The sequence below is a fragment of the Emys orbicularis genome, chromosome 7, assembly GCF_028017835.1.
Source record: "Emys orbicularis isolate rEmyOrb1 chromosome 7, rEmyOrb1.hap1, whole genome shotgun sequence".
NCBI classification, from domain to species: Eukaryota; Metazoa; Chordata; order Testudines; family Emydidae; genus Emys; species Emys orbicularis.
In genome coordinates this window covers 71116796-71144253 of record NC_088689.1, presented here as the reverse complement: position 1 = coordinate 71144253, position 27458 = coordinate 71116796, and the positions used below count along the sequence as shown (strand labels likewise).

At 48.6% G+C, this 27458-nt stretch overlaps 1 protein-coding gene across 1 annotated transcript; it reads left to right on the top strand.

Annotated features, from left to right (window-relative positions):
* Window positions 1–560: 560 nt before the first annotated feature.
* On the top strand, window positions 561–21001 carry ZNF488 (zinc finger protein 488). The gene is made up of 4 exons (XM_065408214.1): window positions 561–574; window positions 1621–1843; window positions 17067–17295; window positions 19836–21001. Exons 1-4 carry the CDS (start codon window positions 561–563, stop codon window positions 20999–21001), a joined length of 1632 nt encoding a protein of 543 aa, XP_065264286.1.
* Window positions 21002–27458: the final 6457 nt, after the last annotated feature.

Here is a 27458-nt window from a genome sequence, read left to right as displayed (position 1 = left end):
GTTCTTTTTTTTTGGTTCGGTGGGGCGGCGCTCAAGGTTTTGTTGTTGTTTTTGTTTTGGCGGCACAGCGCTCAAGGGGGGTGTTTCAGCAGCGCGGCGCTTGGGGGGGGTGTTTCGGCAGCGCGGCGCTGGGGGGGTGTTTTGTCGGTGCGGCGCTCGGGGGGGTGTTACGGCGGGGCGGCGCTCTTTTTTTTTTTTGCTTGGGACGGCAAAAAATTAGAGCCGGCCCTGGTTACTGTTCTCTTTCAGTCTCTCTGCTTTATGGACCTGATCCAGCTCTCACTGGAGTGAATGAGGATCTTTGCACTGCCTTCAGTGGGAGCTTGATGGAGCTGTGTCTCCATAAATAACCCACAGAACCCTGAAATGGCAAAGGGCCCAATCCTGCAACCTAACCATGTGTGGAATTCCCAGGCTCGGCCCCAAGGTGCTGGAGAGAGCATCTGAACTCTGATTCATTTAATAGCATTGCCCACTATTCACTGACAAATACCTTCATGCCAGCTGAACTGCGAGAACATACTGCCCCGGCTATATTGTTAGCAATGTCTGAGATCGCCATGTCGGGACGCAGGTAGAGGAGTCACAGTCTGCCCGGGCCTTCATAACTGTCATAAATGATATTGATATTAAAATGGGACAAAAATGACCCTTTTATCCAACCCTCATGGGTTCTGGGTGTTCAGATTGAATGCAATTTGGATCCAAACCATCCTTAGTTTGGTTCTGCAAAACCCAAACTTGGATTGAAGAGGTTCTGCCAAACCAGAACCCACCGCTGCTTCTCTACCTCTAATTTACACTGCCTTTCACCCTAACCGAGAAGGATCTCAAATCACTTTATTTACTAGCTAATCTAATGTAAATTGAAATGCAGCCACCTCAGGGGTGCAGCCCGGCAGGCATTTAACAGCACACAGCATCAAGGCTCAACAAAGCAGGCCAGGAAAGAAAGGGGCATTTTAGGTAGTGGACTGTAATTTCCCCAGCTGGAATCTGGCCAGGACACCGGGGCTCACACCCTACAAAGTACAAACAAGACATAAAGGCAGCACGCACAATGGGAGAAATCTTCAGTTGATGAAGAAAAGCCACAAGCATTTGGAACAATCCCAGCATTTCCATTTTGGGGGCCGAAGTGGACAATGACTGTGTCTTGAGAAAGTCCGGCAGCCTGTGATCCTGTAATAGACAGGACTGAGATTAGGGTGGACTAGTTGGCTTTCTTTTCATCAACTGGAGATTTTCCCTACTGTGCCCAAAGCTTCATGGTCCTGGGTATAAGCGGTCAGCATCGTGGGAGCTACTGGGCCGTGGGAGCAGCTGACTGAGTGCCCTGGAAAAGATTGACTGATTTATTCACAAGATTAAGATTGCTGCTTTAGTGTGGAATAGCTTGTCTCTTTCTGGGCTGGACATCAATAAAGCCACAAGCTCCCATGTGCCAGGAAAACTCCACCAATGCCAATGTGTTGGTCCCCAGTAGCTTTAAAGCTCCCATCCGGTTATAATTCAATTCCAATTCCTTACAGCCTTTGTGGTATAAATCATTATCAGATTTATCCCCCACCCCCCTCAATTTCCTATCCCCAGTGTAAGTGATTCCTTGCTTTGTTGCAGGTTGAGGATGGAACTGACATCTTTGCCTAAACTCCTCTGGACGAGTGACAACAAGCTCTTGCATCATCATTTCCCAGATGTGTTTGCAACTGTCCATACCACTCAAGACATCCCAGAGGAAGCCAGTTTTGGACCATGTATGCTGCAGAACACCTTGTTGGACACTGTTGCTTTTATTGCCCTGAAATGCTCCGAGAGAAGAAATATCCATTATGTATTTAAGGTAGGAGAGCCTGGTATTTTATATTGTACTGGAAAAGCTGTCCCCTCTCCCTGCCCGCCCCGGATTGCTCTTCTCGGCCGGTGGCATTGGCATGGGATATAGTTTAATCCCCAGGTCGGCACAGCTAATAGCTCTGCCAAAAGGGGAAACTGGCCCAGCGTGGTGCTGACCTGGAGGCTGGATTCTGAGGGGATCCCAGCAAGGACTGTTCCCGTGGGGGAAAGAGCCCAAAGCATGAGTACCATCCTACGCCAAGACACCCTTGACCTGCCGCTGAACTGATCCAGGATGTGGGGGAATGAGGGGCATGTCTTCACTTGGAGATGAACAACCAAGAGGGCTTGGCATGGGGCATACTGACCCTTCAAGGCTGAGGAGGGGGTCACACTATCCCATTGCAGGGACTGCCTGGCATCCCCGAGGGAGAGCGAGTGGCTTCGGGGCAGCGTTTTGAAGTCTAAGAATGGGCCCAGGCTGCTCCTGTTTAGACAGAGCATAGAAGTATGAGCAGAGCACGCTTCTCCACCCTGTCTCTCCCTGCACCATGGGGGTTGCTGCAGCCCATGGGGGGGAGGGGGGGTCTCTTCCCCTTTGCTCTTGCCTCTTGCGGCCAGATCAGATCTCTGGAGGGGGCCTGGGTGCCAGGAGAGAGGAGTGAGGGATGTTTGCGTGTGTTTGGACTCTAGCACCAGACTCTCAGGCTGCATTTTGGGACTTTGCCACAAGAGCCCTGGCGGGAGTCTGGATGGTCTGGAGAAAGATGTCCCTGGAGTGGGCTGGGGCTGGCAGGGTGAGGCTTAGCTCTGGGTTGTACAGCCAGAGCAGCATCTTAAAGCCCTACTGTCTCTTAGAAACCACGTCAGCTGACACACCTGGGCTGAACACACCTCCCTTTCCATGTGTAACCATGGTGTTCCCCGTTGCGTAACCAGCCCCTTTCGTGCTGTTGGGGGGGAGGCGGGAGTTGAACCTGGCACCTTCAGTCCCCAAAATGCAAGCTGCTACTGCTTGAGCTGATCAAGTCCCTCCCTTAGCAGCTAGCTCATAGACTTGAAGGCCAGAAGGGACCACCATGCTCATCTACTCTGACCTCCGGCACGTTGCAGGCCACAGACCTCACTCACCCACTCCTGTAATGCACCCACAGCCTCTGGCTGAGTTCCTGACAATGTGGAGTAGGCTCTTAAGTTACATGGACCAGCTATTAGACGGTGGCACAGCCACATAGTGCTAGCAGGGGTTACACTTCGTGGGCATTTTGACTGGGAGTTGTGACAGGCGCTGAATGAATAAGGGATTTCTTGTTTCGCTGGCAGTTTAGAAAAATAACAAATCATTTGGGGTCAAACCAAAACGAGTGTTTTATGAAATATTCCAGCAAAGCGAGAAGTCGAAACAAAAATTGCCGCTCAATCCAAATCGGAATGTTGCAGCGTCACAAAACCCAAACCTCTGGAGTTGAGACATTTCCACTTTCGTGCATTTGGACAAAAGCAAAAAGAAACAAAGGGTGGAGGAGACCTGGCTTTAATTCTTCCCTCTGCCTGGGGAGAAGGGATTTGAACCAGGCTCTGTCATCTCTCACGTGAGTGCCCTATCACTGAGCGATAGGGTATTCCAATAAGAGGGCTGCCTCACTCTCTCCTCTTCAAGCTGCTCCACTGTGTCTAAACAATTAAATAGCCATTGGAGCGGGAGGCCTGTGTCCTGGGTCTCTTATACCCGAGGGCAGTGCCCTACCCATCAGGCTATGGAGTCATTCTCATGCTCAGTGACTATCCAACTGGAGAGCCTTTAACTCTGAGTCCCAAAGGGAATCTGCTTTTCTTCTCCCCTTGCTGTTTTTTCAGTGGGTCAACCCCATGGAGTCCCAGAACCCTCAATTTAACAAGCTCCCTTAATGTTTTCTGCACCCCAGACCTAAGAAATAACAAGGCTTCCCCAGCTTGATCTATGCTGTCTCCCTCTCCACCAAAGCAAGCCAGCCATCTGTAAATCAGTCAGGTCTGCTAAACCCAACCTGCCCCATGCCCCGCCACTTACAGCATCCTGTGCCATCTCCTTCTCCTGAAAGGTCCCTTCTCTTCCCTCGCCGAGGGGCCTTGAAAGCCAAGCCTCTTTATAGTGGAGTTGTGATTGAGCCCCTCCGGGCCACTGAGGCCTTCCCTGCTCTGTAGACACAAGGGAAGCACACAACTGTCCAAGGGACCCATAAGCAGAGGAGCTGGGCTTTGGGCACAGCAGTACGTCCACATGCAGACCAAAACACCCAGAGCTAGGCTTTGAGTCTCTTCTGCTCTGTCCTGTGCTCTTACTTATTCCTTGTCCCCTTTCCATGTGTTCAGCCCTCTCTCTTAGGGCCTAATTTCCAGAGATCTTAGGAAACCCTTGACTGTGCTCAGAGCGGTGAGTCAGTGCTGGGCACTTCTGAAAACCTGGCCTTAATTAGTGACAGCCTTTGTCCTAGCTATTAGTTACAACCACTGGGGGCATCAGACTTCTGTATTTGTCAATCATCATTAAGTACCATATAGTTAAAAGGAACCAGCTGCAGGGCATGCTAATTTATTCTTTCCCTTATACTAATTAACTCTTACACTAATTGTCTCTTAACAGTTCATTCTTCTGGCTGAGCTGCTAATGTGCGCATACTTTTGCATGCATTCCGAGGGGTAAAAACAGAGCAGCGATGTCCAAAACCCTGTTTCTCCTACAAAACCCCGTGGCATAGCTGCAAGGCACTTAGTGGAGAAACAGAGAAAGAAATCACTGGGGGTGAAATATGCTTCATTTCCAAACTTCTCTCTTTCAAAACAACCACTGAGGCGCTCAAAAATCAGCAGACTTTTTTTTGCAAATGTCCTTAATCGCTTTGTGCCTCAGTTTCCAAGCTGTGGAAACCCCCCTCGTTCTTTTTGCTGATACAGACTAACACGACTACCACTCTGAAACCTATCTCCCTTGCAATTAATGTTTGTTAGGCTTAGATACTGCTGTGATGAGCTCCAAAGGAAAGCCCATGAGGAAACTAATAATTCCCTATTCAGTGCAAGTTTAGAAGGGCGTGCAGTGAATAAGGCAGGGGCCGCACATAGAGCGATAAGGATAAAAGTAATGTTGAATAGCTGTACCATTCTCAGAGCATCCTCCATCTTGTGCACTGAATGAGCTGGGGTCTTGCGGAAAAAATAGTATGAGATCATGTAATTAAAGAGCGTATCATAATGCAGATGCGCAAGGGGGCGGAGTTAAGATTGCACAGGTAACCTGAAATACCTTAAATTCTGTCATTTTTAAACTTTGGAGTGCTTGACTTTGTAACCTAAATATAATTCTTTTAATATGGGGTGGGGGTTGCATGTAATATTGCACGTATTAGCTGTTACCGACTGTACCTGGGGTTGTCAATCTTTTTCTTTCTGAGGCCCCCCCGATATGCTATAAAAACTCCATGGCCCACTTATGCTACAACAATTGTTTTTCTTCATATAAAAGCCAGGGCTGGTGTTAGCTGGTAGTAAGCAGGGCAATTGCCCGGGGCCCCATGCCACAGGGGGCACCATGAAGCTAAGTTGCTCAGGCTCCTGCTTCAGCCCCAGGTGGCAGGGCTCAGGGCCCCAGGTATCAGCCCCATGCAGTGGGGTTTCGGCTTTCTGCCCTTGGCCCCAGCAAGTCTAACACTGGCCCTGCTTGATGGACCCCCTGAAACCTGCTCGCGCCCCCCCAAGGGTCCCCAGACCTCTGGTTGAGAACCACTAGGCTATACCACATTATTTCAGAAATAATTGAGTCTGCAGCATTCAGTTGTTGAGAGCTTGTCCTTTATGGATACCTTGAAATAAATTTGAATTTTTTACTTGATGCAAAAATATGAATAAACTGCACTATTTCTGAAGCTGGAGAGCAAGGTATAAGTGCTTAATAGTTGTATTTAATAATATCCTGTATGGAAAAGCTCTATAGGCATTAGTAGAGATGAAATCCATAGGACTCTACAGATGTTTAATAGGGTTCTACTGTAATAATTCTAAAGCCCTCCATAATTTAATGGAGAATGAGATAATTTCTGTAGGGGTTTTGAACTATCCTATAGGATTCAGGTGCAGGGATCTAGTTCTTTATTAAATTCTAATGGATTGTTCATTATAGCCTAGGGAGAGGTTATCATTTTACATTAAATTCTCTAGGACTTTCCCATCTGGAGTGAATTGACAATGGAGAACAATGGAATGGAGTTTCTGGTTTCTATCTGGTGTACCATACTCATGCTTTTCGGATTGAGGCTTATTGACTAGAGAGCAGACCAGGAATCTTGAGTTCCCACCTCTTCAACTGACTTGATGGGTGACCCTGGGCCAGTCACTTCATCTCCCTCTGCCTCAGTTTCCCCATCTGTACCACAAGGATAATGGTCCTGGCCTATCTTGGACTGGGCAGGTGTGGCGTGAGTGAGGCTGAATGATTGGGCAGTGAGGTGATCTGAGAGCCTCTCAGGGAAGGAGCTCTGCAGGGGCAGGGAGCTCTGCATTTCTGGTAGTGGTGGGGATCTGAATGCTGCCAGGGGAGTGGGTGCTGGAGAGCAGGAGAGAGGCCAGGCAACCAGCCAGGTGGGGAGCAAGAAGCATGGGGAGCTCTGAGTAAAGCAGCCGAGGCTGGCTGGGAGAGGTTGGAGGGCTGGATGGACAGAGGAAGCTGCAAGCTGGGCTGGCATGGGGACTGCAGGAGCCAGCTACCGGATGGGAGGGTGGGCAGCAGTGGCGGCTCAGCATGTAGGGTTAGAACTACCTGTGTGTGCTGCTGGCTGGCAGAAACTGCACCACAGGCAGCTCTTCACACATAGAATCATAGAATACACTGCTCTACAGCCAAAATGCTTCTGAAATAAATGTAGTCAAACTTTACCAATTCTGGGTCACTGAGAACGAAAATGATGCTTAAAATGGTGCCTCCAGTTGGGAAAGATGTGTCAAAGAAGAAAAAGTGGACTGTGCATTATCCAAACATTCCATCAGCTATACGCCCAGTACCCCACGGAGAAGGACTGCCGGTTCCTGATGCACCAGAATCATTCTCACTTGAGTCAGACGAGGAAGAGGAAGAGGATGAAACTTCTGGTCCTGAACCATCAATCTCACAGGACCCACATTTTCTCCCATCCTCCTCCTCTGAACCACACCTCATAACACAAGGTGAACTGAATGACCTTGTCAGGGATTTGGAACTACCCAAGAGTAAGGCAGAGCTGTTGGGCTCCAGACTACAGCAGTGGAATCTCCTGGCAGGTGATGTTAGGGTTTCCATGTTCTGTGACCGTCAAAAGGATCTTGTCCCATTCTTCTTCATGGAAGGTGATCTTGTAGCCTGCAACAACATCGATGGTGTGATGGCAGCCCTCAACATCGTTCACGATCCAGATGAGTGGAGACTGTTCATTGATTCATCGAAGACGAGTCTTAAAGCTGTTTTACTGCATAATGGCAATGTTTTGCCATCAATTCCAGTTGGTCATGCAGTCCATAGGAAGGAAACCTATGACAACATGAACCAACTTTTGAGGTGCATAAACTATGACCAACATCAGTGGCAGCTTTGTGGCGATTTGAAGGTTGTTGCTCTCTTGCTTGGTCTGCAGACTGGATACACAAAGTACTGCTGTTTTCTCTGCGAATGGGATAGTCATGCAAGAGATTCCCACTACATCAAGAAAGATTGGCCACTCCGACAGTCATTGGAGCCTGGGAGGAAAAGTGTTTAGCATCCACCACTTGTTGAATCAAGGAAGATTTTGTTACCACCCTTACACATCAAGCGGGTCTGATGAAGAACTTTGTCAAGGCCATTGACAAAACACAAGCAGCTTTCAAGTACCTCCGTGGAAAATTTCCAAGGTTAAGTGAAGCTAAGATAAAGGAAGGTGTCTTTGTTGGTCCTCAGATTTGTGAACTTCTTCGAGATGATGCATTTGACCATGCACTGCGTGGCAAGGAAAAGACGGCATGGAAAGCCTTCCAGTTAGTGGCAATAAATTTTCTCGGAAACAACAAGGCAGACAACTACAGGTTGTTGGTGGAAAACCTCCTCAAGGCATACAAAAGCTTTGGTTGCAACATGTCACTAAAGATAGATTTTTTGCACTCTCATCTAGATATTTTCCCACCGAACTGCGGAGCAGTGAGCGACGAGCATGGCGAGTGATTTCACCAGGACATTGCAACAATGGAGGCTATGTCTACACTACAAAATTAGGTCGGATTTATAGAAGCCGGTTTTATAGAAACCGGTTGTATGCAGCCGATTGTGTGTGTCCCCACATAAAATGCTCTAAGTGCATGAAGTCGGCGGACCGCGTCCACAGTACCGAGGCTAGCGTCGACTTCCGGCGCATTGCACTATGGGTACCTATCCCACAGTTCCCGCAGTCTCCGGCGCCCATTGGAATTATGGGTTGAGATCGCAATGCCCGAATGATGCAAAACAGTGCCGCGGGGGGTTCTGGGTACATTGCGTCAGGCCCCTCCCCCGCCGTCACAGCAACGGCAGACAATAGATTCGCGCCTTTTTACCTGGGTTACCTGTGCAGACAACATACCACGCCAAGCATGGAGCCCGCTCAGCTCAGCTCACCGTCACCATATGTCTTCCGGGTGCCGGCAGACGTGGGACTGCATTGCTACACAGCAGCAGCAGATAACTGCCTTTTGGCGGTAGACGGTGCAGCATGAGTGGTAGCCTTCATTGGCAATCGGGATGCTGGTAACTGTGGGGCTGGCAGCCGTAGGGCTGCATTGCACCAGCAGCAACCCCTTGCCTTTAACCGTCCTCGTTGGACAATGATGGCTACCAGTCGTAGTATACTATTTTCTGCCAAGTATTGTCTGCTAAGCACCCAGAAAAGGCCGAGGGCGATCTGGGTGCTGGCAGAGATGTGGCTGGCACACGTAGGGTTACATTGCTACACAGCAGCAATCCCTTGCCTTTTGGCAATAAATAGTATATTATGATTGGTATCCATCATCATCATACTGGTACGCGCCCAGTATTTGCTGCCAAGCGCCCAGAAAATGCCGAGGGCTATCAGTCATGCTGCACTGTCGTCTTAAGATGTAAAAAATAGATTTGTTCTGTATTCATTTCCTTCCCTCCGTCAAATCAACGGCCCGCTAAACCCAGGCTTAGGAGTTCAATCTCGGGGGGGTGCATTCTGTGTGACAGTTGTTTGTATTTCTCCCTGATGCACAGCCACCTTTCTTGATTTTAATTCCCTGTACCTGTACGCCATGTCGTCACTCGCCCCTCCCTCCCTCCCTCCATTCTTCCCCTGGTCTTTAGATACTAGTTTCGCGCCTTTTTTCAGACCAGACGCCATAGCTATCACTGGGATCATGGATCCCGCTCAGATCACCGCGGCAATTATGAGCACTATGAACACCACGCGCATTGTCCTGGAGTATATGCAGAGCCTGGACATGCCAAAGCAAAACCAGGACCAGCTGAGGGGGAGGAGGCGATTGCAGCGCGGCGACGATAGTGATGAGGAAATTGACATGGACCTCTCACAAGGCACAGGCCCCAGCAATGTGGAAATCATGGTGTTACTGGGGCAGGTTCATGCCGTGGAACGCCGATTCTGGGCCTGGGAAACAAGCACCGACTGGTGGGACCGCATCGTGTTGCAGGTCTGGGACGATGCCCAGTGGCTGCGAAACTTTCGCATGCGTAAGGGCACTTTCATGGAACTTTGTGACTTGCTTTCCCCTGCCCTGAAGCGCCAGAATACCAGGATGAGAGCAGCCCTCACAGTTGAGAAGCGAGTGGCGATAGCCCTGTGGAAGCTTGCAACGCCAGACAGCTACCGGTCAGTCGGGAAACAATTTGGAGTGGGCAAATCTACTGTGGGGGCTGCTGTGATCCAAGTTGCCAGGGCAATGAGAGACCTGGTGATATCAAGGGTAGTGACTCTGGGAAACGTGCAGGACATAGTGGATGGCTTTGCTGCAATGGGATTCCCAAACTGTGGTGGGGCGATAGACGGAACCCATATCCCTATCTTGGCACCGGCGCACCAAGCCACCGAGTACATAAACCGCAAGGGGTACTTTTCAATGCTGCTGCAAGCCCTGGTGGATCACAAGGGACGTTTCACCGACATCAACGTGGGCTGGCCGGGAAGGGTACATGATGCTCGCGTCTTCAGGCACTCTGTTCTGTTTCGAAAGCTGGAGGAAGGGACTTTCTTCCCGGACCAGAAAATAACCGTTGGGGATGTTGAAATGCCTATCGTGATCCTTGGGGACCCAGCCTACCCCTTAATGCCATGGCTCATGAAGCCGTACACAGGCAGCCTGGACAGGAGTCAGGAGCTGTTCAACTACAGGCTGAGCAAGTGCCGAATGGTGGTGGAATGTGCATTTGGGCGTTTAAAAGCGCGCTGGCGCAGCTTACTGACTCGCTCAGACCTTAGCGAAAAGAATATCCCCATTGTTATTGCTGCTTGCTGTGCGCTCCACAATATCTGTGAGAGTAAGGGGGAGACATTTATGGCGGGGTGGGAGGTAGAGGCAAATCGCCTGGCCGCTGATTACGCGCAGCCAGATACCAGGTCGGTTAGAGCAGCACAGCAGGGCGCGGTGCGCATCAGAGAAGCTTTGAAAACTAGTTTTGTGACTGGCCAGGCTACGGTGTGAAACTTCTGTTTGTTTCTCCTTGATGAAATCGCCAACCCCCCACCCACCCGGTTAACTCTACTTCCCTGTAAACCAAGCACCCCACCCTCCCCTCCCCTCCCCTCCCCTCTTCAAGCACCACTTGCAGAGGCAATAAAGTCATTGTTACTTCACATTCATGCATTCTTTATTAATTCAGCACACAACTAGGGGGATAATTGCAAAGGTAGCCAGGGATGGGTGGGGGAGGAGGGAAGGAAAAGGACACACTGCACTTTAAAACTTTAAAACTTATTGCTGTGGAAATCATCTAGGGTGGAGTGATTGGGTGGCCGGAGGCCCCCCCACCGTGTTCTTGGGCGTCTGGGTGAGGAGGCAATGGGACTTGGGAGGAGGGCTGTTGGTTACAGAGGGGCTGTAGCGGCGGTCTCTGCTCCTGCTGCCTTTCCTGCAGCTCAACCATACGCAGGAGCATATCAGTTTGATGCTCCAGCAGCCGGAGCATCGACTCTTGCTTTCTGATTACAAGCTGACGCCACTTCTCCTCTTCTGCCTGCGTTTCAGCACGCAACCTCTGCTCTTCAGCCCGCCACCTCTCCTCTCGCTCATATTGGGCTTTTTTAAAATCAGTCATTGACTGCCTCCACGCATTCTGCTGCTGTGCTCTGTCAGCGTGGGAGGCAGTCTGTAGTTCAGTGAACATTTCGTCACGCGTCCTTCGCTTCCGTTTTCTAATATTCACTAGCCTCTGTGAAAGTGAAACATTTGCAGCTGGTGGAGGAGAAGGGAGAGGTGGTTAAAAAAGATACATTTTAGAGAACAATGGGTACAGTCTTTCACGTTAGATTTTGCTGTTCACATCACACAGCACATGTGCTTTCGTTACAAGGTCGCATTTTTCCTCTTATATTGAGGGCCTGCCGGTTTGGTGTGAGAGATCACTCACGCAGTGCCAGGCCACAGATTTCAGCTTGCAGGCAGCCATGGTAAGACACAGTCTTTTGGCTTTTTTAACCTTGTTAACAAGTGGGGATGGTTTAAAACAGTACTACTCTCATTAACCATACCAAGCACCCGTTGGGTTGGCCATTTAAAATGGGTTTGCAATGTAAAAGGAGGGGCTGCGGTTTCAGGTTTAACATGCAGCACAAACCCAACTAACTCCCCTCCCCCACACACCCAATTCTATGGGATGGTCACTTCACCCCTCCCCCCCCCACCGCGTGGTTAACAGCGGGGAATATTTCTGTTCAGCAGAGCAGGAAGGGGCACCTCTGAATGTCCCCTTAATAAAATCGCCCCATTTCAACCAGGTGACCGTGAATGATATCACTCTCCTGAGGATAACAAAGAGCGATAAGGAATGGATGTTGTCTGCATGCCAGCAAACACCGGGACCATACGCTGCCATGCTTTGTTATGCAATGATTCCAGACTACGTGCTACTGGCCTGGCGTGGTAAAGTGTCCTACCATGGCGGACGGGATAAGGCAGCCCTCCCCAGAAACCTTTTGCAAAGGCTTTGGGAGTACATGAAGGAGAGCTTTCTGGAGATGTCCCTGGAGGATTTCCGCTCCATCCCCATACACGTTAACAGACTTTTCCAGTAGCTGTACTGGCCGCGATTGCCAGGGCAAATTAATCATTAATCATTAAACACGCTTGTTTTTAAACCATGTGTAATATTTACAAAGGTACACTCACCAGAGGTCCCCTGTGTGCCCACAGGGTCTTGGGTGAGTTCGGGGGTTACTGGTTCCAGGTCCAGGGTGATAAACATATCCTGGCTGTTGGGGAAACCGGTTTCTCCGCTTCCTTGCAGCTGTGAGCTATCTATGTTCTCTCCATCCTCATCTTCCTCGTCCGCCGAACCCGCTTCCCTGTGTCTTTCTCCAGTGAGGGACTCATAGCACACGCTTGGGGTAGTGGTGGCTGCACCCCCTAGAATGGCATGCAGCTCCGCGTAGAAGCGGCATGTTTGCGGCTCAGCCCCGGACCTTCCGTTTGCTTCTCTGGATTTGTGGTAGGCTTGCCTTAGCTCCTTAATTTTCACGCGGGACTGTTGTGCATCCCTGTTATGGCCTTGGAGACCTTTTCTAATATTTTGCCATTTCTTTTACTGCTTCGGAGTTCGGCCAGCACTGATTCATCTCCCCAGATGGCGAGCAGATCCCGTACCTCCCGTTCGGTCCAGGCTGGAGCTCTTTTGCGATCCTGGGACTGGGACTGGGACTCCATCACGGTTACCTGTGCTGATGAGCTCTGCATGGTCACCTGTGCTCTCCACGCTGAGCAAACAGGAAATGAAATTCAAACGTTCGCGGGGCTTTTCCTGTCTACCTGGCCAGTGCATCTGAGTTGAGAGCGCTGTCCAGAGCGGTCACAATGAAGCACTGTGGGATAGCTCCCGGAGGCCAATAACGTCGAATTCCGTCCACACTAACCCAATTCCGACCCCCTAAGGCCGATTTTATCGCTAATCCCCTCGTCGGAGGTGGTGTAAAGAAACCGGTTTAAAGGGCCCTTTAAGTCGAAAGAAAGGGCTTTGTCGTGTAAACGTGTCCAGACTTAATTCGATTTAACACGGCTAAAGTCGACCTAACCTCGTAGTGTAGACCAGGCCGGAGAAACGCTATCAGGGCAAATGGAGCCCATCAATGCTTGCAGACTATTGCTGGACAGTGACAAGAGATGCTCCATTTAATGAATACAAGAGACAAGCCAAGAAGCGCCGAGTAGACACTGAATAGGACTAAACTATGTACAGAATAGTTTTTTGCCTTTTGTTTCATAATAAATTTTATTTATATAACCCTTTTGCTGATTTTTAAAGTGTTACATAAACAGGACAGGTGAAATATTATCATGTAAAGCAACCATAAACACATGAAAAGACCTAGGTTTACAATTTATGATTAAAACTCTACTATCTACACAATAGACATAGACATAAAATGTAAAAACTTAAATATCTTAGAAACAGTAGCCAATCAGTTGTTTTAATTGTCATATTTGAATTCAGCACATCAAAATACATAATAAATAGCATATTTTATCTCTGAAGCAGACGACTTCTCAAAAATTGTAGACCAGTGATATTAGGGTTGGAAGAAACCTCAGGAGGTCATCTAGTCCATCCTCCTGCTCAAAGCAGGACCAACACCAACTAAATTATCCCAGCCAGGGCTTTGTCAAGCTGGGCCTTAAAAACCTCTAAGGATGGAGATTGCACCACCTCCTTAGGTAACCCATTCCAGTGGTTCACCACCTTCCTAGAGAAATAGTTTTTCCTAATATCCAACCTAGACCTCCCCCACTGCAACTTCAGACCATTTCTCCTTGTTCTGTCATCTGCCACCACTGAGAACAGCCTAGCTCCATCCTCTTTGAAACCCCTCTTCAGGTAGTTGAAGGCTGCTATCAAATCTCCCCTCACTCTTCTCTTCTGCAGACTAAATAAGCCCAGTTCCCTCAGCCTCTCCTCGTAAGTCATGTGTTCCAGCCCCCTGATCATTTTTGTTGCCCTCTGCTGGACTCTCTCCAATTTGTCCACATCCTTTCTGTAGTGGGGGCCCCAAAATTGGATGCAATACTCGAGATGTGGCCTCACCAGTGCCGAATAGAGGGGAATAATCACTTCCCTTGATCTGCTGGCAGTGCTCCTACTAATGCAGCTCAATATGCCGTTAACCTTCTTGGCAACAAGGGCACACTGCTGACTCATATCCAGCTTCTCATCCACTGTAATCCTCGGGTCCTTTTCTGCAGAACTGCTACTTAGCCAGTTGGTCCCCAGCCTGTAGCGGTGCATGGGATTCTTCCTTCCTAAGTGCAGGACTCTGCACTTGTCCATGTTAAACCTCATCAGATTTCTTTTGGCCCAATCCTCCAATTTGTCTAGGTCACTCTGGACCCTATCCCTACCCTCCAGTGTATCTACCTCTCCTCCCAGCTTAGTGTCATCTGCGAACTTGCTGAGGGTGCAATCTACCCCATCATCCAGATCATTAATAAAGATGTTGAACAAAACCGGCCCCAGGACCAACCCCTGGGGCACTCCGCTTGATACCAGCTGCCAACTAGACATCGAGCCGTTGATCAGTACCCGTTGAGCCCGACAAGCTAGCCAGCTTTCTATCCACCTTATAGTCCATTCATCCAATCCATACTTTTTTAATTACTGTGGGAGAGCATATCAAACGCTTTGCTAAAGTCAAGATATATCACGTCCACTGCTTTCCCCATATCCACGGAGCCAGTTATCTCATCATAGAAGATAATCAGGTTGGTCAGGCATAACTTGCCCTTGCTGAATCCATGTTGACTGTTCCTGATCACCTTCCTCTCCTCCAAGTGCTTCAAAATGATTTCCTTGAGGACCTGCTCCATGACATCACAGGGCCTGGAGGGCTGATGTTCTGAGGGGCAACCCACACCAGTAAAGGGGAGTGTCACTGCTAGCCCTGTAACCCTGGGTGCCTTCAGTTCTCTGCTGCAGGGGCTCACAGCCTGGACACGGACAGCCAGCAGACAAGCCTGCAGTCCCCTGAGTGTCTGTGTGCCGTGCAGCCCTGCTTCAGCTCTCTGACCACAGCAGCCTGTCTACAGCACAACAGCCCTGCTTCGCTCTCCTCCAGCCTGGGTTACTACTTGCTGGGGGACCTCAACACTTGACAGTTTTGAATTTCCCCCAGACCATCTGCCCTGCAGTGGCCAGCTCTGTCCTGGAGCACTACGAGAATGAATAGAGTTTGTTGCTCCTTTAAAGCGACAAAAGCACATGACAGCTGGGGGAAATATACCCTGCCCTGCTAGCACAGCACTGTGTGGGTTCCAGTAAAAATAAAAGACGTTTATTAACAAAAGGCCTTAGGTTAAGTGATAGCAAGTCTTGCAGAGACTCCAACCTCCTGTCTTTCTCTGCTTGCAAGAGGTCTGGCCCCTTGTGGATACCAAGATGGCTTCTTCTCTTTCCTTATGTTCTCTCAAGCTCCCTGTTTTGTCCCCAGACTCAGTGCTTCCCTTCCGGTGAACTTCTCATGTCCCTGCTGATTTGTATGGAAATGAGGCTTGCTTAATTTCACTGGAGACAGGTAGATAGCTGCCTTCTCTGCCTCCTGGCTGGGAGAAAGCTTGTTTATTCCTGTGTTTGGTCACAGACTTTAAAGCGTAATATCAGTGATTAGCCATATTTCCTCATATAGTGTCAATACAGACATTTCACAGTGATATTAATCACCAGTGTGTCATTAGCGTTGAGAAAAGACCTGACTCACTGCACTTTTGTAATACAGTAATCTTGTGTGTAATCAATGGTAGCAGATGACAGAACAAGGAGTAATGGGGAGTTGCAGTGGGGGAGGTTTAGGTTGGATATTAGGAAAAACTTTTTCACTAGGAGGGTGGTGAAGCACTGGAATGGGTTACCTAGGGAGGTGGTGGAATCTCCTTCCTTAGAGGTTTTTAAGGTCAGGCTTGACGGAGCCCTGGCTGGGATGATTTAATTGGGGATTGGTCCTGCTTTGAGCAGGGGGTTGGACTAGATGACCTCCTGAGGTCCCTTCCAACCCTGATATTCTATGATTCTATGAATTACTTCTCAGCTGAGGTTCAGGCCCCCTGACTTTATAGTCCAGAGACTATCTCCCCCACTCGTGAGGCTGATGGCTTTGTTTAAATGTACCTTTGTGTTCCCTGCCTGACAATCAGGCTGGTCAGCCAAGCAGATACTCATTCCTTTGTCTAGGGCAGGCTAGACTTACGCACATTTTAATAACATAATCCAAGCACATATCCATAACTCTTTGTACAGACCCTCTACATGCACCATGCAAAGATATTAATGATCAGTGAGTTATTAGTTGTCCAGTGATATATTACATGCCACCTTGTGGGTATATATCGTGACAACAGTGTGTTAGGTGTAGTGAGTGTGTCAGGTCTGGAAAGAGCTGCTGTCATGGAGCAGCAAACCAACAGCAGGTCACTGTGTCACAACCCCTCGAAGACAGTCCTGCCCTGACATGGCCTGTTAGAGACGGGGTGATACTGAAATGATGGAAGAAGAACTTTGTGCGTGTGTGTGTTTGTGTGTATTGGGGAGGCTCCTTCTCTTTGCAGCCAGAGGAGAGAGGTAAGTGGGCAGGTGAGATTTCCCAAATGACTGTGTCAGGGCTGAGGGCACGTATGCTGCAGAGGAAGATTGGGGAGAGGTGGAGGGGGAGCAGCAAGGCAGGGAGAGAGGGTGAGTATCAGGGGGTTGTCACTCTTTGAGCAGGATGGCACAAGATGTTCCGTCATTTAAGACGGTGCCACCTGCTGCGTTCTGGTGTCTCTGTCCTGCTCCACCATCTCTGTGGTCCCCTGGGCGTGGGGTGTAGTTCAGGAAGGCTGCAGACACTGTGATCAGACCCCTTGTGTAAGCGTTTGCTGCGTCGGGGCCACAGCCCTTACATATTGGATCACGTGTAAGACAGGAAAGGACAGGCTTTGCCGAGAGTGTTGATGAATTTGTGCATCCTGGGTCCCTATTGTCTCCCTTTTTGCCTTGTGTCTAACAGGTAGATGTCACCTCGGTGCACAGCCCCGCTGGACTGCCCTGGATGAGGCTTGTTCAAGCAGCTGCCAATACCAAGGAACAGAACTTGGAAGCCTATTTAAAAAACAGCCAGTTGTACTATCGATCTACTAGGAAAATAGGCAAAAACGAGGAGCTCCTTGTGTGGTACGATGAGGAGCTTTCCAGCCTCCTGGGTTTCAGCGCGATCAAAGCCAGGACTCTCCAAACCGGTGAGTACTGAAGGGAAAATTGCCAGATGCTGAGGTTGTGCGGGTATCACTGAGGGCAAGATCTTTGTTACAGGTGATGCTGGGCCAGCGGGGAAGGGACCAGCTTGACTCTCAGATCCCAGGCTGGGCTTTCAAGGTTGGGCAGTTAGAAGCAAATCTTTTTACTGGTGCACTGAGCTGGAGTCAATGAAGGGAGTCTTCCAGCCATGGTAGATAGTCTTGTGCTAACAGGGCTTGAGCTAGCTCACTAAGGATAGCTGTGTGGACGTTGCTGCTCCAGCGGAGACTTGGGCTAGCTGCTCGAGCCTAGGGGTTCGGGTGTGCTGCCCTGGGGTCAGAGGTTAGCTCAAATGATGTAACTGAACTGGGCTACAGAAAACAGCTCAGGGTCTGAACACTTCTTGATGCAGCTCAATCTGCTTAAATTAGCCAAAACTTGGGTAAGTGTAGATGGTCCTGATTCTCAGGGGCTCTTGGGAACACATTTGGCTGGGAGAGATTCACTTATACTAAGTGAATTGCTTTGAAAATGAGTAACACAGAAAGCAGTACAATCTTTTAAAGAAACACTGCGCATAGGGAAAGATTGACAGCTTCACACCACTACTCAAAAGGCTGTAGTGTAACTTATGGTGTGATTTTTAAACAGACTTTGTCAAATTGGTGCTACCCAGTGTGGAGGGTCTCGAATTGATTTAAATCTGGCTTGTAGCAGGATAGCTTGTGTTAGTAAATTTGCTGTCTGCTATAACCCATTTTAAACCAATAGAAATGTGTCCACACAGGAGTCTGCACCCAGTCTGCTTTCAAACTGATTTTAGTGAAACCAGTGCAACTTGTGTGTGTGGACACACTTAGATCGGTTTAAAATTGGTTATAGTGGCCTGTGAAGGAGCAGAGAGACTGCTGCCGGGCACAGCAGGGGTTAAAGAAAACCTCTGGGTTCAGCTAGCCCTGCCCCGTTATACCTGCAGCCAATGCCAGGCCTGGAGGGGGGGAGAAAAGAAGGGAGCCTGGCTCAGTCAAGGCCATTTTGGTGCCCTACACAGCCCTAGGCCTCTGTGTGTGGGGGCTGGGTTGGGGGGCAGGGGGGAAACGACCCTCCAGCACGAGCCGGCGAAGCGGAGCCGGTTGGGGCTGGGTTGCTCCACTTCCCGCCGCCCGGTGAGTGCAAGCCAGGCCCAACCCCGCACTCACAGGGCGGCAGGAAGTGGAGTGACCTGGCCCCAGCCTGCTCCGCTCTGCTCCCCTGGCTCCCAGCCTTGGGACTTGGGGGTAGGGGCAACCGCCCCCCAGCACTCACCAGCGGTGCGGCTGGGAGCCAGCGACATGGAGCGGGCTGGGGCCGGGTCGCTGCACTTACCGCTGCTGGTGAGTGCAGGCCCGACCCCTGCTGCAGTCCTCAGGGGAGTGGGGGCGGGGCTGGGGCGGAGCAGGGGTGGGAAGAGGTGGGGCTGGTACAGAGCAGGGGCGGGAGCCATGGGGAAGGGGCAGAGCAGGGGCTGGAGCAGCACGCAGCTGTGTAGGGCACCAGGAAATTTGGTGCCCCAAATTTCCTGGTGGCCTAATGCAGCTGCATACTTTGTGTATGGGTAGGGACGGCCCTGGGCACCTGAACTAGTGGGGCCACTCCCCAACTAAAAGACTTGCATAGGGAGCAGGCCAGGAAAACAGGCCCTGAACCCTCCCTCACGGCTGGGAAAAAGATCCACCTCCCCTGTTTAGGGGTTGAACGACACAGGACCCTGGGCCAGGACCTGAGGGAGAAGGAGGGCTCAGGTCTCCCTACAGCCCACTTAACCAACGATCTAGCCATTGGGCTGCCCGGCCACTGAGGGCCCTATCACACCAACTCAAAGTGGGAATGTTTTTTTTGTATAACCTAAGGTGTGAATTTAAATCAGTAGAGTTATATTGGTATAACCCTCCTCCCACATAGACATGCGGTATAAGACAGCCTTTTTATCAGTTTAGCTTATGTCGCTTTGGAGGGGATGTAAATGAAATAGAAAAAAGGCCTCTTATCCCAGAATAGGAGTGTTCTACGAATACCGGCGTAACTCTGTCAGTATAACTGGTAGGACTGTCCCCTGTACGCTGGCTTCCCGAGTGATCTATGGAGTAGAGAGAGGTGCAAGCCACATTTGGATTCTGCTTTTGGATCCACAGGGGTGCTTGAAGCTGGGTTTCTCATTGAGACCATTGTAAAGATGATTTGCCTGTTGGCAAGATCAGGCGCAGGTCTGGGTTTTGGGCTTTGAGCTGCCACAGAGTTCGGAGGGTCGATTCAGGCCAGTGTCTGCTGTGAGCACTTGACTCAGCAGCCAGCATCGGGGTGTGGAACATATGGAAGGAAATGTATGCGAGGTGCCTCCTGTAGCAAGATGGCACCTGACCCTGCACTCCAGTTAGCTTGACCCCAGTGACCCAGCTATGGAGTTGCTCCTGGTTTAGACCAGTGTCAGCCAGAGCAGCCAGGCCTTAAAAGCAGCCGGGACTCTGACTACGCAAAACTCAATGGCTATTTTCTGTTTCCGCAGAGCTCAGGTGCCCGGAATGTGAGCAGGCCTTTAAAGGCGGGCACTCCTATCTGGCCCACGTCCGCTTCCTCTGCGTCCCGGAGAAGAACGCCCCGCCGTGGAGAAATCTCCAGGAGCAGAAGGCTGGGAAGGGCCATTTGCCTGACCAGGCCACAAACTTCCACAGCCTGGCAAGGGATCTGGAGGTCAAAATAGCCACGTGGAGAGACGACCCCTGTGGGCTGTCAGGGGAGAAGAGAACAAAGTCGGAAGAGGTGGAGAGCAACAGGAGCAGGAAAACGGTGTTGTTGGAGAAGACAAATAACCTAGGGGAAGCTAACAGCTATGGGGGCAAGGAGGAGGCGGTGGGGGAACACGCCTTCGCTGGCTCCGTCTGGAAGCTCAGCTCAGGGAAGCTGTCGGCGAAGAAGGATGCCTTGGAGCAGAAACAGAGCGCTTTCACCGAGGTCAGGAGGATGAAGGACCGGCTGAGGAATGAGAGAGCGAAGGAGGTGGAGCAAGGGGGTGGCCTGGGCCAGTTTGGCAAAGAGCAGATGCCCAAGGACGTGGTGCTGAGCTCCTCAGGTAGCGCGTTCTCTTTCGTATGGCCCACCCGAGCCCGGGGGGAGCAGAAAAGTGCTTTTAGTAAGCCAACCAAGTGTCTGGTGGACAGGGCTGCCGGGAATTCCTCCCATCCCATGACCGAGCTACCGAAGAGCCTGGGGGAGCTGTCTGGCTTCATCACCACAGCGGACATCATGTGCTACAGCAACCTTTTGAATTCCAAGTTCTTTGTCAGTGACTTGTGTAATTCTCAGACGCTGCAGACGAGCATCAGCCGGAGCAACGCTTTCCCACATACCTCAGAACTGTGGCCAAAACAAACTGGGGGGCAGCTGCAAACCGCCACCACCACCTCCTCCTCTTCCTCTTCCTCCTTGACTCTGCTGCCGCCCACCTTCACATCCTTCGGGGTGGCCGCCCAGAACTGGTGCGCAAAATGCAACCTCTCCTTCCGCATGACGTCCGACTTAGTCTTCCACATGCGGTCCCATCACAAAAAGGACTACTCCTCGGCCGACTCTCAGTGCAAGAGGAGACGGGAGGAGAAGCTAACGTGTCCAATCTGCCACGAGTACTTTCGGGAACGGCACCATTTATCCCGACACATGACCTCTCATAATTAGAGCTGGGTAGACTGAGCCGACCACAGGACTGGGTTGGGGGAAGGGGGATGGGGAGGGAAAACATTAGTTTGTATCATTATTATTTTTTTCAGTGTTTAAATTAATTTCTTATAGGAAACAGCTGCTTACAATAATTTATAATTGATGCTTCACAAAAAATATATGTTTACATGAGACCGAGTGGTCGTTGGTTTTGAAAATGCAGCCAAGCCCTTGTTGGTATATTTTTGAGGAAATAAAATGATGAAATGAATGAAAATGTTTTATTAATTTGGGCTCGAAGCTGCTGCTTTACAGACAACAATCTGTTGTAGCCATGTGTGAGATATGCTGTTATGTGCATACGTAACAATTAGAGCTGAGCCAATAATTGATTTTATCATCTGAAAAAAAAATCAATTAGTTTTGTACCAAAATTGATTTTTTCCCCTCGTTTTTCTCTCCAAAACAAAACAAAAAAATGAAAATGCTTTCTTCGGGTCGAACAAAACGTTCCAACATTGGTTTGAAATGACGTCTTGACTTTTTTGAAAAAAATGGTTCCTCATTTTTTATTTGGCCGAAATTATTAATTGAATTCAACCCAAATTTGCGAAGTGTTTTGGTTGCGCCAAAACTCCATTTTTCAGTGAATTTAGTGTTTGACAGAAAATTTTCATCCAGCTCTAGTAACGGGCTGGTTGAGTGCCAGCAGCCTTGAACCTGGGACCTTCAGCATTAAAAAGCTTCAGACTGAAATACTTAAACTAAAGGAATAATGCCATTTGCTGACAGATGTAGTAGACTCTTATGTGGACCAGACTCTAGAGGGTGCCACTTTCCTAGCTTGGGTTGTGTATGTGCTAAAGGGAATAGACATACTTGATTACAGTGATCGGCTTGAAACGAAACCTTGACTCTGGCCTGCCCCATGGCTGTAGAAGGGAACTGTGATCCAAGCTCTGATCTGAGTTGTGTAAACAACCCTCCTCTGTAATAGACCAAACCAAACTCACAAGAGGATGTGATTGAACATCAGCAGATCTGGGTTCTGGTCATACTCTGCAAACTCTGAAACGTCTTTCTTTAAACCGAGATCCAGATGTTGTGGCTTGTGCTCACTGTTACCAAATAGACACAGGCCCAAATTCTGCCATCTGTTATACCCATGAAATCCCAATAACTTCACTGGGTTTGTACAGATACAGTGGAGGCAGAATTTGGTTCATTGTTCACTACTGGCCATGTTAATGCCCTGGCCAGGGTGAATGTGTCACCGATGCCCACTGCTAGATGGAATCAGAACTGCTCAGTTCTGAGTTACGGGCCCTCTACTGCTAGCATTTATTTTGCAAAGTAATAAGGAAATATAGCAATTATTGTAGTGGATCAGAGTATCTTGTCCAATAGCCCATTTCCAACATGGGACAGCTGTTTGTTAAGGAGGTGTTAAACTCCCAGTAATGGACAGTTATGGAAAAACCTGCTGCTGGGGAAATTTATTCCAGCCCCCATCAGTTAGTGCTCAATTTATTCCCTGAAACATGAGGGTTAGGTCCCTTATGAAAAGAAATGCTATCTCGAGGTACTGTGGCTGGTCTCACTATAGGCTGTCAATGTTTAGTTCTGCTCAGCTATTGACCTTGATCTTGTGGCAATGAGTTCCATGGGCCAATGGTATGTTTGTTTTTAAAATAAGCGTTTTCTTTGATCGGTTTTTACATTTGTCATCTTTTAGTTTCACTGAGTGGCCCCTTGCCCTTGTATTATGCCTAAGGTAAAAATAGGTACTCCATCCATGACGTTGACTCCCTTTATCACATCCCCTCTTACTCATCTCCTGTCTAAGACAAACAGTTCCAGCTTATTCAGTGTCTCTTCAGATGGTGACTTTTCCAGGCCACTAATTCTGGCTGCCTGTCTCTGAACCCGTTCTGTTTGTACTATAGCCTGCGGGAGCCAGGGGACCAGAGTTGCACCCGGTGTCTTAACTGAAGGAATCCCACTGAAGTATATAGGGCAAATGGCTCAGCAGTCGATTTCCCCTGTTATCACTGGGAAATTCGGAGTGGTCAGGAGCACATCTGTGAAGGCCCAGGTGGCTGGCAGTTGGATCCAATGCTCTATTACACTCCCTGTCAGCTCTTGAGAGAGTTCCATGAATCAGGGGGTGTCTTTTTCCCAGCATTCATGGGTGGAAGTTTCCCATCCGTATAAATGCAGGCCAAAAACCAAGCTAGACAGTCCCAGGCTTTACCCAAGATAAGGCAAGGGAATGATTACATGTGACAGCTTGCGGCTTATTCTCTAGAACTGAGAGGAAGCAAATTGAGGCTGGGAGGTCTGTTGGACTGTAGAGCCGTCTTCCAAGGGATGTGGTGGAAGTTCTGTTCCTGGAGTCATTTAAAACTGAACGTTCAGTGCAAGAAATAATCCTGCATCGGGCAGGGCGAGATGTGATCTCCCCCCCCCCCCCCCCATCTTTTCCACCTCTAACGTCTGTGTCCAATGAAATTTATCACATAAGGAATTTATTCATGTCCAAGTTTTCTGGGCCAAACTTAGCTCTGTCTGGCTTTAGCTGGGAGCTGGCCTGTTAATGAGAAGTCAAAATCCATAAAGCATAATGAAGAACTCAGTAGTGTAGAAGCGTTCATATATGATGAGGATTGTGGCTTCTGGGGGTCAGATTCTGATCTCACTTATTCCAGTGCAAATCCAGGAATAACTCCTCTGAAATCCAGGGTGCTATTCCTGATTGACATCTGTGTCTTTGAGATCAGAGGCAGCCCAGGATAAGTAAGACAAAGGCCGTTTGGTGCAGTTGTAGCATAACATTTTCTCATGCTCTTGTAAAAAAATATCCTGGATCTTCAATGACCATGCGGTTAGGGCCTTGGTCTTGCATGTCACATGGAAGTCGACACCTCCAGCTGCACACTGCTCTCTACCCCTGTGTTGGGGAATTGCTTCAATACCAGTTCAAAGGGCCAGATTCTGTAAGGCCCTGCATCTTGGGTGCCCGGCAGACTTTTCTTCATAGGTTATGCAATGCCGTTGTTTTCTTCGAGGAGAAAAATAATATTTTAGCTAACCTGTTTGTAGAATCCCTTGCCCATAGGAACTCAGCCATTAGCACTGTGTAAATACCTTAGGTATTAGAAGGGGGGTGGGGGACAGAAGTTCCACTTTATGAAGGATTTTGAAGTTTTGCAGTTTGGCTTTGTTCCAAATCAGAACGAAAACCAGCAATTTCAAAATTCCAGGGAAAAAAATCATTTTAAGTCGTTCAAAATATTTAATGGCAATGTTAACTTAAAATGTTGCATATTGCAGTACAATATGCAATATGATCCAACAGAAAAACAATTGAAGATGTTGAACCGGGATGTTGGAAATTTTTCCCCCTTCAATGGAATTCCAGTGAAATTGACCTAATTTCACAAAGTTGTTAGATTTCAACAGAACTGCCCAGTCTGGTGGAATATGGCTCCATTGAAGTTCCTTCTATTAGACACACCGATCGAAAATAGAACCAGATCTGAATAGTGGCAGGTAACCCATTCCAGTGGTTCACCACCCTCCTAGTGAAATAGTGTTTCCTAATATCCAACCTAGACCTCCCACACTGCAACTTCAGACCATTGCTCCTTGTTCTGTCATCTGCCACCACTGAGAACAGCCGAGCTCCATCCTCTTTGGAACCCCCCTTCAAAAACCCCCCTTCAGGTAGTTGAAGGCTGCTATCAAATCCCCCCTCACTCTTCTCTTCTGCAGACTAAATAAGCCCAGTTCCCTCAGCCTCTCCTTGTCAGTCATGTGCCTCAGCCCCCTGATCATTTTCGTTGCCCTCCGCTGGACTCTCTCCAATTTGTCCACATCCCTTTTGTAGTGGGGGGACCAAAACTGGATGCAATACTCCAGGTGTGGCCTCACCAGTGCCGAATAGAGGGGAATAATCACTTCCCTCGATCTGCTGGCAATGCTCCTACTAATGCAGCCCAATATGTCGTTAACCTTCTTGGCAACAAGGGCACACTGCTGACTCATATCCAGCTTCTCGTCCACTGTAATCCCCATGTCCTTTTCTGCAGAACTGCCACTTAGCCAGTTGGTCCCCAGCCTGTAGCAGTGCATGGAATTCTTCCGTCCTAAGTGCAGGACTCTGCACTTGTCTTTGTTGAACCTCATCAGATTTCTTTTGGCCCAATCCTCCAATTTGTCTAGGTCACTCTGGACCCTATCCCTACCTCTCCCCCCAGCTTAGTGTCATCTGCAAACTTGCTGAGGGTGCAATCCATGCCATCATCCAGATCATTAATGAAGATGTTGAACAAAACGGGCCCCAAGACCAACCCCTGGGGCACTCCGCTTTCCCTTTCCTGCCTCTCCCTCCCACCTCCTGCAGAGTACAAACCCCACCTGGGGCATGCGCTGCTCAAGATGGGGTCGTGTGCTCTTGGATGCCCATCACTGTCTGGGAGACAACCCTGCGCTGTGCCTTTGCACGCAGGGCTCCTCTCTATGAGGAACAGGGCACTTCCCAGACTACCCCAGTATCCTGTCTCCAGCACCAGATGCTTCAGAGAAAGGTGCCAGGTCCCTGCAGCAGCCAGTTGTGGGACACCTGCCCCAGGACAAATTTATTTCTGACTCCCAGCCGTTGGGGATTGGATGGGATCTAAACCCTCCGTCTTTAGAGTTTACGTCAAAGTTTTTTTTAGTATTTACCATTATAACGCCTGATGTTATAATAGTTTATAGAAGTGTTCAGTCCCTTTCTGAATCCTGCTAAGCTCTTGGCCTCAATGGCATCTTGTGGCAATGAGTTCCACAGGCTTCCCTTTCCAAGTATTTCCTTTTCCTCTGTTTTGAATTTTCCTCCTTTCAGTTTCATTGTTTGTGGGTTATGAGATGGGAAACAGGAGCTCCTGGGCTACCTTCTCTTCCCCATGCATTATCTTGAGTATTTTTATCACATCCCCTTTTATTCATCACCTCTCTCTGGTTAATAGCCCCAGCCTTTTCAATCTCTCTTCATACAAATGGTTTTCAATGGCCCTCGTCTTTCTTGTTGAGAAATTAGGTTGTGTTAGAACACGACCTTGGGGCACTGTGTTAACTAAGATGATGATAATCATGACTTAGCAGTCAGTGTAGACAGGGACAAGCCATGTTTAACACCCCATCAGCTGGTCCATTTTAAGCCTTGTAGAGTTTAACCATGACTAGCTGACGTGGTGTTAAACACAATTGTACTTGTGTCCATTGAGTGTTAAATCATGATTAACATTGCGTAAGTTAACACAACTCTTCAAGGTCATGTTCTAACATGACCTAACTTTCTAGTGAAGACAAATCCAGTGGGATTCAGCAGAGCTGGCTGAGTTATCCATTGCAAATAGATTAGCTTAGAAAATGTAGCTTTTTTGTTTCTTTTCCCAGACTGATGCTGTTTTCTATAATGTGTCTGTCATTCGTAAATCATCACCATGTAGTTCATCATGGGAACAAATTTTGGTCCACGGGTGTGTTTTGAAGTATTAACTCTGTTTGCTATTAGTGCTGTCACTTAAGTCACATGGTAGAGTTTCTGGCCCCTGACTGGACGACTGAAATTTTTAAAACAGGAAAATAATTAATAAATAGCGAGTAAGTAACAGCAAATAGGAGCATTCACACATGATGACCTTTGTTCACATGGAAATATAGACTCGTGTTTTGGAAAACAAAAGAAGCAAAGCTAGCTCATTTAGACTTTAAAGGGACTTTTACAAAACCTAGTATGGATACAAATATTTTCATGGTGTTTTTTATTAATGCACTGACAACTGTGGGCATTGCCAGATGTAGTGTTTTTAATATGTTTCATTTATATAGCGCTTTGACTAGCTAAGGTCCTGTGCAAACTTTTATCCATTTAAACAGTCCCCTGCAGTGTCGAGAAACCCAGACATGAAAAAGAATGGAAAGAAATGTCTGAACAGTCTAGTTTCACTGAGTGATGTTGAAAAGGTGAACACATCACAGAAATGATACAAAATCTATTTGATGGTTAAAACTCTTTCCAGGTCAATCTTTGAAAATATTCTTTGTGATGCGGTGTTTAAAACACAGGATTTTTGTTTTTGTTTTTAAATCTGCACAGTGAGTTTCAACAAACCCAATGTGTAACCACTGCAAACGGCAGAAAGGCGACATTTAACTCAACTTTTGCAGAGCAGTTTCCAAACCTGGGCGCCTATGCTAGCTCATCTACTTCCTTCAGGGCCTTCAAACAGGTATTTAGTGGATATGGGGTTGAGCAACAGAGTTCAGACCCAGATCGCAGTGAGCGGAGGGTATTTATAAATCCCTACACAGGCAGACAAACAATTAGATCAGAGGTTTCCTGAAGTTCAGAGATGTTTTGAGTTGATTGGGGCCAATGTCAATTACCATACTTGGGTGCTATGGGCTCGCTTGTCCCTTAACTAAC

Excerpts from the sequence above, each read along its gene's own strand:
- ZNF488 (XM_065408214.1), top strand. Across the intron at positions 1,844-17,066 it reads ATATCCATTATGTATTTAAG|GTAGATGTCACCTCGGTGCA; the intron begins GTAGGAGAGCCT and ends TGTGTCTAACAG. Across the intron at positions 17,296-19,835 it reads AGCCAGGACTCTCCAAACCG|AGCTCAGGTGCCCGGAATGT; the intron begins GTGAGTACTGAA and ends CTGTTTCCGCAG.